At 38.2% G+C, this 18,128-nt stretch overlaps 2 protein-coding genes across 4 annotated transcripts in view; both read right to left on the bottom strand.

Moving 5' to 3' along the window:
• LOC111870089 (gastrula zinc finger protein XlCGF7.1-like) overlaps positions 1-2,753 on the bottom strand; it is a 19,470-nt gene extending 16,717 nt beyond the window's left edge. The window contains exons 1-2 of one of the 3 annotated variants that reach the window (XR_002843792.2): positions 2,421-2,753; positions 2,165-2,337 (exon numbers count right to left, since the gene is read on the bottom strand). The gene's annotated coding sequence lies outside the window, so the exon portion shown is untranslated. Of the gene's footprint in view, positions 1-2,164; positions 2,338-2,389 lie in introns of all 3 variants that reach the window. The other 2 variants (XR_002843791.2, XM_023862076.2) reach the window with 2 other exon arrangements.
• A 10,209-nt stretch (positions 2,754-12,962) lies between these two features.
• Positions 12,963-17,867, bottom strand: LOC111870091 (zinc finger protein 235). Its single transcript, XM_023862078.2, has 3 exons — positions 17,714-17,867; positions 16,957-17,134; positions 12,963-13,921 (listed from the first exon to the last, which is right to left on the bottom strand). Exons 2-3 carry the CDS (start codon positions 16,990-16,992, stop codon positions 13,286-13,288), a joined length of 672 nt encoding a protein of 223 aa, XP_023717846.1. The 5' UTR covers positions 16,993-17,134; positions 17,714-17,867; the 3' UTR covers positions 12,963-13,285.
• Between the last annotated feature and the right edge of the window lie 261 nt (positions 17,868-18,128).

The following is an 18,128-nucleotide window of genomic DNA, read 5'->3' as shown; positions in this document are numbered from 1 at the left end:
CATTGGCCCCATATTTTTCCACGATACCGTGAACTCTGATCGGTACATTAATGACATACTGAATCCCTTCTTCGATCAGTTGAATGCCGAAGAAAGACAATACGGGTATTTTCAGCAGGACAACGCTACAGCACATACGGCTAATGCATCCATGGTCGCAATACAGGAAGTGTTTGAAGACAGAATTGTCAGTAGAGGACTGTGGCCTCCCAGATCCCCAGATCTCAGTATTTCTGATTATTATCTTTGGGGCAACCTGAAGCAAAAAGTCTACAAAAATAATCCCCGCAGCATTGATAGTCTTCAAAATGAAATTACACGCGTAATTCATTCAATTACCGTCGACGAACTGCAGAGAGTGTCACGTAATTTATTTGTGAGATGCGCGGCATGTTTGCAAGCAGAAGGAGGTCACTTTCAGCACCTGTTATAAACCACGGTAAGTTATCTTTTTACTGTATTCTTATAAATGTGTGCATGTAGAGCAACTGATGGACGGAGACTCAGCGACACCACTACACTGACGCTATCGGGGAACGGCACTGCAGTCGCGGGGAGGAGTTGCATCCATTCTGCGGTGGTATGACTCACGGCAAATTGCAGCCGCGGCGCGCACTTGATTGTACGCACTGTATTATATACTTTAATGCCCACATTAATAACACTTTTCTTATAAACTGATGCGTTACATTGTTGTACATGAAGATCATCTTTCCTCCTAGTATTATACTTGTATAAATCGGTATTTCTCGTAGTGTATATATTATATCTCTTAAAATAGCACAACACCTCTATGATGTACAAGGACGTAATAGTTAAAATCTTCAATTCTTTAAATAAAGGTGTGCATGACACTCTGTTATTTACACCTTTCATGAAATGAAGCATCATTTTTTGTATTTTAAAGACTTTAATACTTTCATTTTCTCCTCCCCCAAAAATCAACCCATAACTTACCAATGATTGAAATTTGGCAAAGTATATATTCCTGAGTATATGTAAACTTACCTCATCTTTCAAAGATTTAATAATATAACATACCTTATTCAATTTTGAACACAAGGACTGAATATGTACACTCCATTTGAGATTCTGAGTTATATTAATACCTAAAAATCTAAACTGAGATGTATACTTAATTTTTATATTATTAAAAATAATATCTGGCCCTGAGATGTCATGCGGTTTCTTTAACTGTAATAACATAGCTTTAGTCTTATCATTATTTATTATCATATTGTTTTTTTAAAACCAAGATTCCAGTTGGATCATAATTCTCTTTATTTTATCTTGAAGGATGCTTTTATCTTTATCAATAACCAATATATTGGTATCGTCTGCAAAGAGAACAACCTCCCCATTTGTTATATGTTGGGGTAAATCATTTATGTATAAATAGACTGGAAAGGTACATAAGGGTTATTGTCTTAATGTGAGTTACATTTTGTATCATATACAAAGTTTCTGTGTGACTGAAGGCTTCTAAATAAAGTTTATATTCAATTTAAGTGTCATATAAAGTTGAGTAAAGAAAAGTAAGGAATATAATGGACCATGATGGACAAGAAATAAATTCGCTTATGTTACATCTAGACAGTAATGTCAAATTTAATCAAACTCCATTGAATCCTGAGGGTACTGCCACAGATAGAAATTTAATGTATGTTGGTAACTTGCCCTCCAACAGAAAAACACTCACAACAAACCTCATAAAAAATCAGGCAAATATTTGAAAAGATATTAGGAGAGACACATGTATCCATTTACTACACTGTGAAGACAAACAGGGGCATGTCACATGTGGATCAACATATTCCTATCTCCACATTAGATAAAGTGACTAACAAGTTTCATATTCTAGCTCTTTTTATGTATATAAAAGAAATCCCAGCAACCATAAGATGGTTATAGTGGGTTAACTCAAAAGCAACCCTAGATGATGCTGTAAAGAGAAAACATGACTCGCCGGTGGTCGTGATCTGTGAGCCGATTGGCTAGAAAATGTGGGAGCCTCGACATCTCACAACCTATGGGCCTCCACAGCCTGTTACAGGGATAGCTTTACCTTTTTACCTTACCCCACTGCTTTATGGTAAATAAAAAAATGTTTTACAGAGGAACTGCAATTCACTTCACACTGAGAACATTATGGAAAATGGCATACCTGTTCTCTATTTACTGTTGGAACAGCAATAGGTTCTCGAGCATGTTCGACTTGTCCTATATCGTGTATAATGATCCATGGATATGAAGTACGTAAATAAATAAATAAATAAATAAAGTTGTACTCTCCTTAGTGTCCATTATTCACACTTCAGCCCCTGAGCCAGCGTTTTCCTGATAAAAGAGATTAATTACTTCACAACACGAATTAGAGTAATATACGTACGTAATGATGATGTAAATAGCGAAGTACCTACAGGTTATGACGGGTAATTTTACTAATTCAATTGCGACATGTTGCACCTAAAACAAGCGTGGTGAAACACAGAATGCATCCAAATTAACTATTTTGTTTGTTTGTTTGACAAGTAATGCCACTGTCACCCACTCCGGTCTGGTCGAAATTCGGAAGTTGGTTACGATCAAAGAGGCGTATTGTAGATGTGGAATGCCACTCTCGAAATTGGTAAATGATGATCGGCTGCAATCGCTTATTTGAAGGTACACAAACTATTTCTACAAGGCAAGTACGTGCGCTACTGTATCCTCTCCGAAAAAAAAAATGTGGCCCAGTGATTCTGTCTTTTATTAAACCACATCGAACATTCACTTTAGGACTTATCTCACGAACTGTCGTAGTTGCGAGGATTTTCCAAGCCCCACATGCATTAATTCTACCATCTAACGTTTCCCGTCTGGTGAAACGCAGCGTTATTAGAGAACACAATGCTATGAAGCGCTATGAAGGATGCCAGGATACATGCCGATCAAACGCACCATGTCAATAGTGTAGTTCTTTCGATATGGGGACAACCTGCACTCTTCACAAATAGATGCAGACGTTTGTGCAGACCTCTGGAACGCCATATCTAGTACCTGCAGCCCCTTGAATTCTTGACGGTTTTATTCTGCTTCCTCTGTTACTCATGTCCGCTCATGTCAGATTTATTTGTCCTGCTCGTCCAAAGCACTCTCATCCATTCATGCTGGCTGTGTATTTGTGTATACTCCCTGTCGTTAGAAAATTGTAAAACCGGGCCTTCATTATTTTCTTATCTGGCATATCACCTCTGTACACTCGCCGATAGCTCCTATGCACAGTGATGAACAGGGATGAATGGCTTCAGTTCTGCATATCACATAATAATCTGCGCTGAAGGCCTGATAAAGTGAAGTTTTGACAGGGCCGCAGCACGAAGAACTTACTATTTTAGTCCCCACATAACGCTTGTATTGCGCAGGATGATAGAACTGATTTTCTGGCAACGTATCTACCTTGAAAAACTGAGAATGTTTGTTTATTTATTTATTTCGTCTTTATAGGTCAGCAATGACCAACTGGCCCCCCGCCAAGTCTCAGGTTTATTTTCAAAAATCTTAACTTCACAGCTGTATTGGCATAGAATTCAGTTTTTAATACGACGTTTCATTAGCTTACAACATTTTGCAATTGAGTGTATACGTTCTTACTGAGTTGGACAGTTCAAATTGTTTTCTAATAACTGTGTTCATGTCATGGATATCCCCCAACCCTACTTCTGTAGGGAGATGACACTGAAAGGAAGACCGTACTTCAAGAGAACGCTTACTGCTCAGTTCAATTCTCTCTCCAGGAAATAACACTTCGTGACTGCTTCTGGGAATTATCTGCCTAGTGCCATCTTAAGGGAGATTCAAGACCACAGAAACTGCCTTCAAGATTGCTAAATTATTATAGTCATTTATTATTATATTGTCATATTGAATTGAATGGCTGCGCCACAGCTTAAGCGGTTAGTCGCTGGCTTCCCACCGCTGCGATCTAGTCATGTGGGATTTGTGATGGACAAAGTGGCGCTGGGGCAGGTTTTCCCCGAGTACTTCGGTTTCCCCTGCCAATCCTCATTCCATTAAATCTCCATAGGCATTACCACCAGTAAAGGTACAATAGGACATATGGAAGCCGATGTGCCGAGGGGGACCTAATATGGATTCCACCTCACACTATATGAAATCTTAACTAGGGTAATCTACTGTAAACAATTTTAAGTATTGTGGCTTTATTCTCTTATTGTAATCAGCCAATATATAGTATCTAACTTGTCCTATATCATGTAACAATGATCTATAGAGACGAAATAAATACATAAATATATGTGTATTAGTGTCTGTTTGGCCAGGGGTAAAGCGGTCGGGGCGTGAGGCTGACCTGCCTCTAGTGCTGAGGTTAGGAACAGTGAAACTATGTCCCCAATACCTCATATATCTTCAGGATGTAGTGCTTAATTACATAATTAAATGCAAGGATAACTCTTTCTTTACCTATCCTTGAACAACACAATGATTTCATCAACTGCTAAACTCATTTTCATTATCACTCACAATTTGTGTTGTTCCATGAGGTACATTATTTTCATCACTAACTGCAGAAATCTCAGTATACGAAAGAATCTGCCTCATGTTGTTATATTTCCATAAAAAATGTAAAAAGTCTCAACCACTAATATTTTAGCATTACCTTCTGATCATGCCCTATCTGCACACTACTAGACAAAAGCGAGCACATTTCCTCTACAGGCACACCAAATAGAAGGGAGTGTCTTTCACAAGTTGGTGAGTTTGGGAAGTGTTGAGGGTGCAGCAGTGGAAGTGCCACTTGCAGCAGCTTTCAGGTTGCTGCTACGTCTGTACTTGTAGAACTCGCCTTTGCTGGGTTTATCCTTACCTCCTTCCCTTCCACAGTTGTTGAGATTGGTTGGGTGCCAGTAGTCACCAGGAGGAGGTGGCTACAAATCTGCATGATGCCTTCTGGTAGGGATATGTAGAGAGATGACTAGCTTGTTTTGTAGAACAGGATATTTGTCCCTGGGTCTTATCAGGCCTTGTAGCACACACTTGCACGCATTGACAACGGCTGCCAATTGGTGGTTCAGTTGTTAAAAGAACACTTACAGAGAATTACACTTAGTTACACTGATATGTAAATGACTGCAGATCCACTCTGATAATGTTAAACAATTTATGGCAGTTTTTAAGTTGAATTCATAGTCAAATACTAAACAATTTAATATGTACGATAGTCTAACAACTTGGTCGGAATTTCTGTGGAGCACAGATTTGGTGTCCAAATGCTTTTTAAGTCGATACCTGAGTATTTTTGGAACTGTTCTGCTCTGAAGCAGCAAGCTTCTCACAGCCTCAGCTTCCTTCAAAAGTTACCTCCGTCAAACATGCCTTATTGGCCCAGTTCAGAAACTAGGTCTCAAAATTTTGCATTTCCCAATCAGATGGATTTGCTAAGAGATTTTAGCCATAAAATACAAACGGCATATTTAACAGCTCTTTGATGTATAATCAGCTTATTGTGGGTATTGGGCCAACCCACTTTTGGTTCATAGCTTGCCTACAATGTCAAATACAATGTTGCCGAAGCCCAGTCATTTTCTCAAAAACATATAAAATTCTAGGAAAAGTCACAGGTGGCTGCATCCTGTTGCCAAATCAAGAATGAGTGTATATTATGTTCTGAATGTAAGATGTGACTATCTCCTTAATCCAAACTTACGACATATAGTCCCAGTCACATATTCATATGAATATTCATATTCATAATGAATGGTTACAGGTAGTAACATCTCTCAGGTGGTTAGGGAACAGTGATCACCTACATAGCCAGCAAGGAAGTTCTCTTCTTTTAACAACCAAATAAGAATGAAAGCACTGTTATTAGGGAGGCAGTGCCACTCAAATGGAGATTTGCTGCAATGCCAAGGATCTTGGCAACAGGATCTACATTTTTCAATGATTATTTCTCTACAAATACTGGGCAGAACAATTCAGTTATTACAATACAATCATGTCACCAATATCTAGGGCTGACCTGCTGCTTTCAGTAGTTTCTTGATCTACAAGCAACATTATATCACTAAAGTAATGAAGAATACATTTGCATACATTATGTCTGCCAGTTAAGTTATGCAATAATTCGTAATCTTGAAATATCTTCCTTTTCTTGCAGAAATCGATTTTCAAAGGATTAATGTTTTATCCTTCAAGCACAATAGTTGCTATACATACCACCTACTTTAACATCAAAAACTCTGCATTTTGCCCATAGAGGTTTTTATGTTTCATATCATTCTGCCTCAAAAATTTCTCTGTACCTATGTTAAATACTTTACAGGGAATACAGTGGAACCTCGCTTAACGAGCACCTCTCATAACGAGTAATTCGCATAACGAGCAAAACAAATTGTAAAAAATGACTCACTTAACGAGTGATGAGAGGGGAAGTCCCGGATTGTGCACTTACTACATCAGTCTGTGTTTAGCACTCGTTCCGCTAGCATCTTAGTGTCGCTTGTGATCACACATTTTTCCAAACTTGTGTTCAGACATATTATTTTAGATTTTTTTGTGCAAAGTTTAATAACCCTTGCAAAAATGTCCCCAAAGAAAAAGCCGCAAAAAGACAGCCATAAGAGAATAAAAATAGCTGTAGAAATGAAACGTAAACTCATTGAAAAGCGAGAACGAGGTGTGAGCGTGGCTGATCTAGCACACACATACAATCGGTCTACATCAACGATTTACACTATCCTCAAGAACAAGGACAAGATTAAGGAGACAGATCCTTCAAAGGGAGTGACAAGAATATCTACACAACAGTTATGTATTCTTGATGATGTTGAAAGGTTGCTCCTCATATGGATAAACAAAAAGCAATTGCAAGGCATATAAGAAATGATGAAGATGATTCACGCTCCTTAACAATGTATATATAATTTTCTTTGAATAAACGTTATACATAAAATTTTTTGAGTATTTCTTTTGGCATGGAACGCATTATCGTATTTTACATTAATTTATATGGGAAAAATTGTTTCGCTTAACAAGTGTTTCGCATTACGAGTAAGATTCTGGAATGATTACGCTCGTTAAGCGAGGTTCCACTGTATTACATTTTAAGCTTCATCACAGTAACCATCTACAATTCATAGCTCAGGCAGCACCTTCATTTGATGAAATGGGGTATTCCTCACAAACGTAATTCCATTGCTATCAGATGGTAAACATACTTCTGAACCTAAACCGGTTACGGTTTATTGTAATACACAGAAATGTACTATGATCCATTCTCTCATACATATCACTAGTATTAGGCTCAATTAATCCTTAAAGTGTAGACACTCTAGACTACAGTTAAAAAAGGTAAAGTTGTTCCTATGCTCAACAAATTAAGCACTATGCCATGAAGGCATATGGGGGAGTGGATGTATAGATCCACATTTTCTTGACCTCAGCACTAGCTGGAGGCGACTGGTCAGCTTCATGCCTCTGCCACTTTAACCCCCAGGGAAAGAGGGCCCAGTATCCATTGGATAGGAGGCTGGGTGGACCTCAGAGCTGGTCTGGATGATTTGGAGAAGAGAAAATTCTTGACCCTACCACGACTCGAATTCTGACCCCTTGGTCTTCCAGCCCATAGCCGGTCACTATACCAACTACACTACCCAGCTACTAGTTAATACATAAAATAAATGATGCCCTTAAATCTACAGTTGGTACACTGCTAAATAAGTCACATATCAATCAAGGGTATTGTGGATGGGAAGTAAAGTTTTCACTTTTCAATATACATGATCCTGGCGGCATCTCAAGAAGGGCTCAGTTCCATGAAGTTAGTTTAATGTGCACTATTCACTTTTCAGCTCGGATCAGTAAATATTTTTATTTATTTTTATACTTCCTCCATATCAGTGCTAATATAATACTCTGAAATATCTATGACTGACTTTGTAACACCCAGCCAGCTTGGCCATGGTCAACCAAATTCCAACAGTGTACACTCAAAATTTGTGTATTACACTTATATGGTCTTTTTTTCATTGGTTAAAACATATTGATTTTCATGTTCCAGTCCTATAGTCCATCAACTTTGTCCAGGGGAGGAGTCAAATACGTTTAAAAGGGACTGTAAACAGCAAAAAATAGAAATCCTATTAAATGTAATTACAGTGATTCTTACCTTGCAATTTATACTGTTTCTCTGAATACATGAGCAAGATATAATTAGTCCCTTTTATCGATTTTCGTGTTTTGGAAATAATCTGCCTAATAGTCTGCACACGGTCTTTACTTATTTTCAAATTCTCTGTAACCATTTGTTATCATAGCATCCAGCGACAACAAAACTCAATGGCTGAATGCTGGTTTATAAAAATCAATTACTGTCACAGTACAGACCATGATGAAAACTGCACTGTTATGTAGTGGAACTAGCACAGCTGAAGGCAGTGTAAACAGACTGGATTTCTGTAAATGCCATAGCTCAATCTTGAGGTTAACTGTATATTTTCAAACTCCCACATCATCCTATACAATAAAAACTAACAAATAATAAATAATGTACTGATATATTGGGTTTTTGGACTTTAACCATCATCCTGGTTTTTAAGATAACTAATAAATGTCTTTTTATTGGTTATCTTAAAAACCAGGACGATGGATAAAGTCCAAAAACCCAATATATCAGTGTGTTATACACCATCGTCAGAATCCTATAGTAAGTACTAATAAATAATGTATTTATAAATAAATTCAACTAATCATAACTAAAACTATTTTAAAGACTGTCCTATGCAGAAGAAAGGTCCATATTGAGAATTATGGTTTTTATTTCACAGTTAGCTTAAAATAAATGCACAAATGAGTAATTTGAATTTCCACTTCTCATGATTGCTCCTTAATGTAAATTAAACTACATAAAACGTAAAGTAGACAATTGGCTCATAGATGGCGGCAAGGTTGTCAGCCCTACGCACCGGCCGCCCTTTACCCCCAAGAATATTCCAAGAATATTCCTGGTACTCATTTCTGTTAGAGGCTAAGTCAACCCCAGGGCCATAGTGCAGCTGGAAGGATTAGGTCAATTGAAAAAATCCAATCGCCTCATCAGGACTTGAACCTGCAACCTTCCAGCTTGTAGCATAGTGCCTCAACCAACTACACTACCACATGTACATGCATATTGCTAACTGAATGCATATTCACCTATTCACATCATGTTGCACCAAAGACTTTAAACTCAACTTTATATGAAAGATATATACTGGGACAGTCTACACAACAATAATTCTGACAAAAGACAAAATAGACTCTATTAAGTCAACTTTTTTTATTAACTGTGAGTGGTAATGCTACATACGAGGGGGGACCCAAAAATAACCAAAATTTATTTTTGTTATTTTTTATTTTTGCATTTTTATTGAACTGTATATTAGTCCCCTTCAAAGTATTGTCCATGTTTGTCCCAACGCTTTTGCCACTGCTCAAAACGGTGCTGGAATTCTTGAGGCTGGATACTGTTCAAAGCCTTTAGCGTGTTTTCTTTGACTTCATCCACATCATGGAATCGCTTTCCTTTCAGACTTCTCTTCATCCGTGGAAACAAAAAAAAGTCCGACGGAACCAGGTCGGGTGAGTAAGGTGGATGAGGCACAATCACCATGTTTTTGCTTGTCAAAAACTGTCGGACCATCAAAGCTGTGTGGGCTGGAGCATTGTCGTGGTGAAGCAACCAGTTCCCATTTCTCCACATTTCGGACCGTTTTCGTCGCACACTCTCTCGTAATCTTCGTAACACATCCAGGTAAAAATGTTGGTTCACTGTTTGTCCTGGCGGAACGAACTCTTTGTGGACAATGCCATTCACATAAAAAAAACAAATCAACATTGTTTTCACATTGGATCGCACTTGACGCGCTTTCTTCGGTCGTGGTGAAGTTGGAGTTTTCCACTGGCTTGATGATTGCTTTGATTCTGGATCGTACCCGTAGCACCAAGACTCATCGCCAGTCACAATTCTTTTAAGAAATTCTGGATCGTTCTGCACTTCACTCTTCAAGTCGCGGCAAACATTCACGCGGTTTTCTCTTTGGTCATCTCCGAGCAAGCGAGGAACAAATTTTGCAGACACCCGTCTCATGTGCAAACCTTCGGTTAAAATTCGCTGGACCGTGCTCCATGAGATGTTCGTTTCCTCAGAAAGTTGGTCAATGGTCTTTCGACGATCTTCATCAATTGCACGTTTGATTTTGGCAATGTTTTCGTCATTTCTTCCTGTCGAAGGACGCCCGGGGCGTGGCATGTCTTCTGTTGACATGTTGCCAGATTTGAAACGGGAAAACCATTCATAGACCTGTGATTTCCCCAAAGCATCATCATTAAGGGCTTGCCGAAGCATCCCAACAGTCTCGGCTGCAGTTTTCCCTAACAGAAAGCAAAATTTCACGCACACTCTGTTCCTTCTGGTCGGCCATCTCACTAATCGCCAAAGGGTTGAAACAGGAACGCACACAACAGAGCACCACAGACAAACCACTTAACTCAGACTGACGCCAACTCACTAACAGTCGCGGGAGACCCCCAGCTAACACCACCTAGCAGCACAACTCGTAACTACAAAGCATGCACGCACAACAGGTCAGTTCCGGTTATTTTTGGGTCCCCCTTCGTATTTTGACCCTTTACTTGGGTCATCTTCAGGCCTACAAGAATAGTGGTAATAGTTCTTAAATTTGTCATCATTCAATACGGATCATATTGTGTTTGTATGAATATTCATACTAACAAATATGCTTTAACCTTTAAGTGACGGCCCTTTAAATTCCGGTAACGGCAGCGGGACAGATTTGATTTAAATACCCGCAATATTAAAGCAATAAAAACTGTAATCATTTCCTAAAATTGCTGTGATTTCTACAATTTTTGTGATAAACGAACCAAATAAACGCTGTTTTTGTCTAGAAAGAATATAGAATCAGATATTGTAATTTAGAGACTTTATAAAATGTGTAAAAATTTTTAGACTGATTCCAAGTATAAAATTCCCAAATTTGTCGTCAGCCTACAAGAATTCATATAGTTCTTGGAAGCAAGAACGCTCTATGCAGATGTGGCAACACAGCGGATGGTTATGAAGATAATCTATGTTTAGTCTCGCATGTCTTGAAGCATATACATGTACCTTCTTTGGTATGCAGAGATGTGGGCCTGTATATCTCCATTTATAAGAACGTTGATTGTTTATACACAACAATTTCTCTGTACTGACCAGGCTCAGTTAGTTTATCACAACTCTCAAGGCCAAGCACAGCCAAGCAGTGTCATAGAGCTTCAAAGTTTCGCAGCGAGAACAGTGATATTGTCAGCTCACCATGGCGTCGTTTCGTTTGGAAGATTCAGACATTTTTCAACTCATAAATGACTCCGAATCAGATTGTTTTACCGACAATTCTGAGAGTGGCGTTGAGGAAAGTGATTCAGAAATGGATTTCGACGAAGACCCATCATCTTGGTCGGCAACCTGGGGACCACCACACCAGCATGGCAAGAGGACTGTGAATAATTATTCAGGTGGAGCTGTGGGCAAACTGTGGCAAACAGTTATAGCATCTGTCATCGAACCTGGAAATGGACAAATAAACTATTTTTCCATCTCCTGGATCTGAACAGTTACATCCTGTTGTCACACAGAGAATTTCGTCTCGCTCTTGTGCGGAACATGCTGGAAGGGGTCCACCTCGCCATCAATGGCCCAGGGGTCGAACCCCTGCCGTTTTATCGGAGATATCTCGATTATAGGAGGCCAAACCACATCACTGGCCGACTTCCTCTACTTCGCAATTGAGGTGTCGTGTGTGCTTTTCGCGTGGGAAACGAAGAACCGTCTAGACAAAGTGCGTGAAGTGCGACGTCGGACCCTGGATTTCCGGATGTTTCCAAGATTTCCACACGAAGCCAACTTCCATTAGACGCAGGTGGGAAGAGAGACAACTTATAAAGCTGGTGACCAAAAATCATGTAAGTAGAAAAAGAATTTATAACTTAAAATTAAATTTTAAAAAGCCGGCCGCATGCATGGACTGCGCGACGACATATGGCGTCATTCGTCCCCTTGACTTTATTTTCATGACACCATATGGTGTCGCTCAGCTCTTAAAGGTTAATTTAAATGTAGTTCAAATACAGTTTAAAACTTGATACTGAAAGGATAAAAAAAATAAAATTTAAATTAGAATTAAATAGTGATTAAGATATTTATAAGTCTTATTTAAAACTCGTTATTCTGGGTATCATTCTTAGGTTGTTTATACGTGGAATTGGCTGTAGCAATTTAGATTATAATATGGAGCTTGTGTGTGAGAGTTGTTATTAAGCAAATTCTTTGGGTTATTTAGTATGTGTACTTACATATTCCTATTATAAACAAATAATAAAACAAATACTGACAGAGTAGTGTCTATTTTGTCTCTTTCAATATCATTGTTGTGTAGACTGTCCCATTATGTATCTTTCGTATGACACACAACAGAATGCAGACCATAAAGTTCAATTTTATACATGGTGTTTCTGTGCTAGAGTGCATCCTACAGCTCTAATAAGAGAAAAAAAGAATACAAGTAATAAACATCACGATAATGAATAGTTTTTCAGGAAGCAATAACGCTGTATGTTTCCCAGTTAATCATTCATTCAAGGCCGAAAGTGTAAAAATATATGTCTATATATTAGAAAATTTGTGAATGACATGAACAGACAATATATACAATATCAATGTAACTAATGTATGGTAATTATAAAATATGTCATTTGGATTGACATTAACCTCAGAAGTTAATATAACACTTCTGAATAATCTGTCAATCTGATTTGATATATTTTAATGGCTATGGCTGTACCTCCTACAGTCTTGTGTGATACCAGTGGAATCAGTCTTCATTGGTGAAGTGCCATAAGCAGAATATACTGAACAGAAATGATATTTGTACAAATGAGATTTTAATCAAACCTTCAATGGACTTACAATGTTATGAGTATTTATACACAGAACTGCAACATTAGGAAGCTATTTACTTGCTTTCAATTACAATGGCAGAAGTTTAAAAAGAGCATTCAATATCCACCGCATATTTCATAAAGGATATTACACTAAGAACAAGTTACTTTGTGGCCTAGAATTAGCAGATTACACTGGGCATCCTACATTTTTTAGATAACTTGCAGCCATACTGTAAAACAAAATTCATCATTTCATCAAAAAAATCATTTCATTTATCAACAAGGAAAACTTGTTCATAGATTAGTTGTTTCGGTGCACTTGACGCGGTTTGCAAGCATCACATTCATAAAATTTAACTCCTTTGTGTACTTGAAGATGTCTCTTAAGATTTCCTTTCCTTGAGAAGGCCAAGTTGCATACAGGACACCGGAAAGGTTTTTCCCCTGTGTGCATTGATGCATGAGTCTTAAGGTGTGCTTGTTGTGTGAATGCCTTGCTGCACACAGGGCAAGTGTAACGTTTCTCTCCAGAGTGCACAACTAGATGCCTGTTTAGTGAACTCATGTATCGGAATGCCTTACCACAAGTTGTACATTTACAGGGCTTGTTTGAAATGACAGAATCATCTTGTGACTCCAAAAAGTGCCGCATATTAAATTTCTTTATACATTCAGAGCAGTGACGTGGTGCCTCTGTTGCTGAGTTTCCATTCTCAAAAACAATTTTCTCACACATAGGGCATTTGAAAAGCTGTTGCAGTGATGAAGAAACATGTTCACAATTCTTCTCATCACTATTTGAAGAGAGACGTATGCCTCGTGATAACATGTTTCTTGAGTCTTGTGTTATATGACCTGCATTAACATCTAGAGTGTAAGTCTGGAGAAATGTAGAGTCACCAGTAAAGGTCACATCTTTGTCCTTTATTAAAAACAGCTGTAAAAGCAGAAACATCTTCAATGGAATACTGTATATACTTATAACACACATGAACCTATAGGTGCTCATTTATGATCAACATTTTGTTAAAATTTCAAATCACAGCTAAGAAGCCCATTCTCCCCCGCTCGCTATTGACAATAAATCAGATCCCACTGAAGACTGATATGGGGAGGAAATGGACTGGTTATGAGTGTATTAATATGATTGTTTACATACATATATAACAGCCAAAAACAAGTCAGTGCTGCATTTATTATCAACTGCTGCATATTATTTGTTTGGTATTTTAAGTCTAATACAGAACATTAACCAATTTTTCATGCCAGAATGAACAGCAGCAAATAATGATATTGTAATAATACATTACTTTTTCAGCTGTAAACAGCGACTTATACTATAAATAATCATGATTTGCAAGGAATTCTGAGCTATCTGCAATCCAAATTCTTACAAGTTTGTAAGACAAATATTTCAGTTACAAAGTTATAGTATCCATGAAAAGAAAACTGCACTTATAACTGATGAAAACTTATTTTTCACTTCATAATAAAAATAAAAAAATCCACTTCCACATAAATATACAATAAAAAACAAAAAGAGGAACACTTACAAGCTTGTGTATGCAACATCAAAGTTTACAAATTATAATTACAAACACACTGTCATCATTCATTCAACACTTCTTAAAATTGATTATATGACTTCAAATACTTTTTACTACAGTGCGTACAATCAAGTGCGCGCCGCGGCTGCAATTTGCCGTGAGTCATACCACCGCAGAACGGATGCAACTCCTCCCCGCGACTGCAGTGCTCCTACGCCAATGGTTGCATAATCGGAACCCGAGGTTGCATTAAACAGTCAGTCTCTGTCTTGCTGTGGAAGTGGAGTGGAATGTTTACAGCTGTCGACAGACGGTGGAAATGAAGTTCACTATTAAACAGCGTGTGTTTATTGTCGAAACTATTGCAAGGAAAAACATTTACAGAAAATTCGCACGTAGGTTTCGTCAGAAATATCCTGACTCGCCAGTTCCCACAAAGTCGTGTGTAAACAGGCTTCTGAAAAAGTGGCGGGCCACAGGTTCAGTGAGTGACAAGAAGAAGCAATCGAAGAGAACTGTGCTGACTGAAGAAAAGGTTAAGGATATTCAGGCAAGATTACAGATCAGTCCTCGAAAATCGTTAAGACGCTTAGCACAGGAAACTGGTGTTTCGCTAGGATCTGCTCGCACAGCCACAAAGTTAATCAAATTTCGCCCGTATAAAGTAACAGTTGTGCATGAGCTGAAAGAACCAGATCATGCAGCAAGAATTCGTTTTTGCAACTGGCTGCTGCAAAATGTACACGATGGAATAGTGGATCCTCAGCTTCTATTCATGACTGATGAAGCGTGGTTCCACGTTGGTGGCCACGTCAATGCACAAAACGTAAGAATATGGAGCAATGAAAATCCTCACGCTATACAGCAAGTGCCATTACATAGTGAAAAGGTGGGTGTGTGGTGTGCTGTAAGCCCGCGGCGAATCATTGGCCCCATATTTTTCCACGATACCGTGAACTCTGATCGGTACATTAATGACATACTGAATCCCTTCTTCGATCAGTTGAATGCCGAAGAAAAACAATACGGGTATTTTCAGCAGGACAACTCTACAGCACATCATGGTCGCAATACAGGAAGTGTTTGAAGACAGAATTGTCAGTAGAGGACTGTGGCCTCCCAGATCCCCAGATCTCAGTATTTCTGATTATTATCTTTGGGGCAACCTGAAGCAAAAAGTCTACAAAAATAATCCCCGCAGCATTGATAGTCTTCAAAATGAAATTACACGCGTAATTCATTCAATTACCGTCGACGAACTGCAGAGAGTGTCGCGTAATTTATTTGTGAGATGCGCGGCATGTTTGCAAGCAGAAGGAGGTCACTTTCAGCACCTGTTATAAACCACGGTAAGTTATCTTTTTACTGTATTCTTATAAATGTGTGCATGTAGAGCAACTGATGGACGGAGGCTCAGCGACACCACTACACTCACGCTATCGGGGAACGGCATTGCAGTCGCGGGGAGGAGTTGCATCCGTTCTGCGGTGGTATGACTCACGGCAAATTGCAGCCGCGGCGCGCACTTGATTGTACGCACTGTATATAGACTTCACACTAATATTTTCAGTTTGTTAACTTTCACCCCACAAACCTATATGCCACATGCACTAGCAGCACAACCAATTCTGTGGACTACATTTTCACATAATCATACACCTATCAGTTATATTTATTCAGTACGAAGGACCGTATGCCAGAAGGAAACAACACTAGGTAGACCATGATGTGGGTGGGTGGATAATATTAAAATGGATCTTAGAGATAGGATAGGGTAGTATGAATTGGATTGATATGACTCAGGATTTGGACCAGTGATGGGTTCCTGTAAACACAGCAGTGAACCTTCAGATTCCACAAAATGCTGGGAAATTCTTGAGTAGCTGCTCAACTGGGAGCATCTCAAGAAGGGCTCAGCTCCAAAGAGTTAGTTATTTAATTAGTATAAATGACCATATTAAATTAATTCTGGCCAATAATGTCAAACTCTCTCTTCTTCAAATACAGAAGCTCATAGTAAACACATTCATGGTGGCATAACATGACATATTTATAACGTCCTATTATGTCTTTATACATCTACCCACATAGATCATCATGGCTTTTAACCACCCTTTCTGAGATATTTTTAATATTATCAGTAATGAAATACCAAAAATAGTTTTACAATTACACTTTACAAAGCTAGGCATGTACACCATAGGGTGATAAAAATATTTCTCTGTACATAAGTGAGTGATTCTAGATCTGGGGTAATTGCTGCCCAGAGTTTTCTGCATACTAATAACATATCACTATATCACTGGGTTAGTTATGTTTGCAAGTTTCTACTCAAACCTATTCTTTTTAACAAAAATCAACACAGATAAATACTCTGATTCTTTATGAAGAATTACCTGCAGCATTAAGGCCACATTATACACACCTGTATGAATTTGATTTCCTGGAAATTAACAGCCATCTGTGAATCATAGCATGGTCAGTAGTTTAAAATACATTACCGGAAACCAAAACTTGCTCCCAAATGTACTGACCATTTTCTCTAGCGAATTTATCACAGCACTGCTTTAATCCTTCACGGCCCTGAAATGTCTAATCTCGTCCTAAAACATAATAATAGCACAATGTAAAAAATCTGACACACAAATTAACCAACGATTTGTTGAAGGCACTAACAGGACAGGTGCTTTACGCTACAATGTGTTTTACGACTTCAACAATATCGGTGCTTTTTATTTACATTTAATTTTCTTTCTGCACTACAATACACTACACATGTGATGGTATGATATTGTTTCCAGTGTTACAAAACTTGTCTTGTATTTCATACATCCAATACTTGTCTGACATCCCAACATTTTTTGATTATGAATACCAAATGACTGTTTATAAAATTAACATAATGCATTTCCATGTTTCTTTTGTAAATTACACATGATGGTGTATATAAACGTAGCTAAAATATTTCCAGAATAATTTATTTTCAAAGCGAGACAAAACTAACCTATCATTTACTCAAATTGAGAACATCTAACATCAGTTTCAACTTGTTCTGAATAAAAGACATGCCGACCGACGCCGACGATATAAATACATGTATTCAAAAACAGCTCATACGTTTTATTACTGTTAACCTTACCATATAATAAGAAATTTCGGATAAAAATAAACACAATACCAACCATTACGTAACCACAAATGTCATCGATTATGTGCTTTCAAAATCAAATACTGCAGTTTTTGTTATTTACTTTCAGCAATGACTGCTGAAGTATTTATGACGTTTATGACTGCCATAATATTAAAACCTGCCACATACAGTGATAATATCTGCAGGTACCTACACGGTCGAAACCATCGAAAACCTTCCTTGGTATGCCAGTGGTATCTTCGCTGGATTGGAACGGGACAGATTTAATATTATTTTATTTCTTCGCGATGGTGTCCGGTTATACAACTATTACAATGAGCGCATTAATATGCTTTGTATTTATGTTTCTGTTCCTAATATTCGCCCCATTTTAAGGCTCGAAGTAGTAATCTCCCACCGAGAAGACGACTGCCCGTACACTTACGGCATTTTCACATGGCCGACTT

This window comes from Cryptotermes secundus, unplaced genomic scaffold, assembly GCF_002891405.2.
Source record: "Cryptotermes secundus unplaced genomic scaffold, Csec_1.0 scaffold545, whole genome shotgun sequence".
NCBI classification, from domain to species: Eukaryota; Metazoa; Arthropoda; class Insecta; order Blattodea; family Kalotermitidae; genus Cryptotermes; species Cryptotermes secundus.
This window is presented reverse-complemented; position numbering and strand designations above follow the sequence as displayed.

What these genes read in the sequence shown, in the direction of transcription:
- LOC111870091 (XM_023862078.2), bottom strand. Translation starts at nt 16,992, where the DNA reads ATGGCTGTTAATTTCCAGGAAATCAAATTCATACAG. An exon ending in AGGAAATCAAATTCATACAG is followed by an intron (nt 13,922 to 16,956) that starts GTGTGTATAATG and finishes CTGCTTTTACAG; the next exon opens with CTGTTTTTAATAAAGGACAA.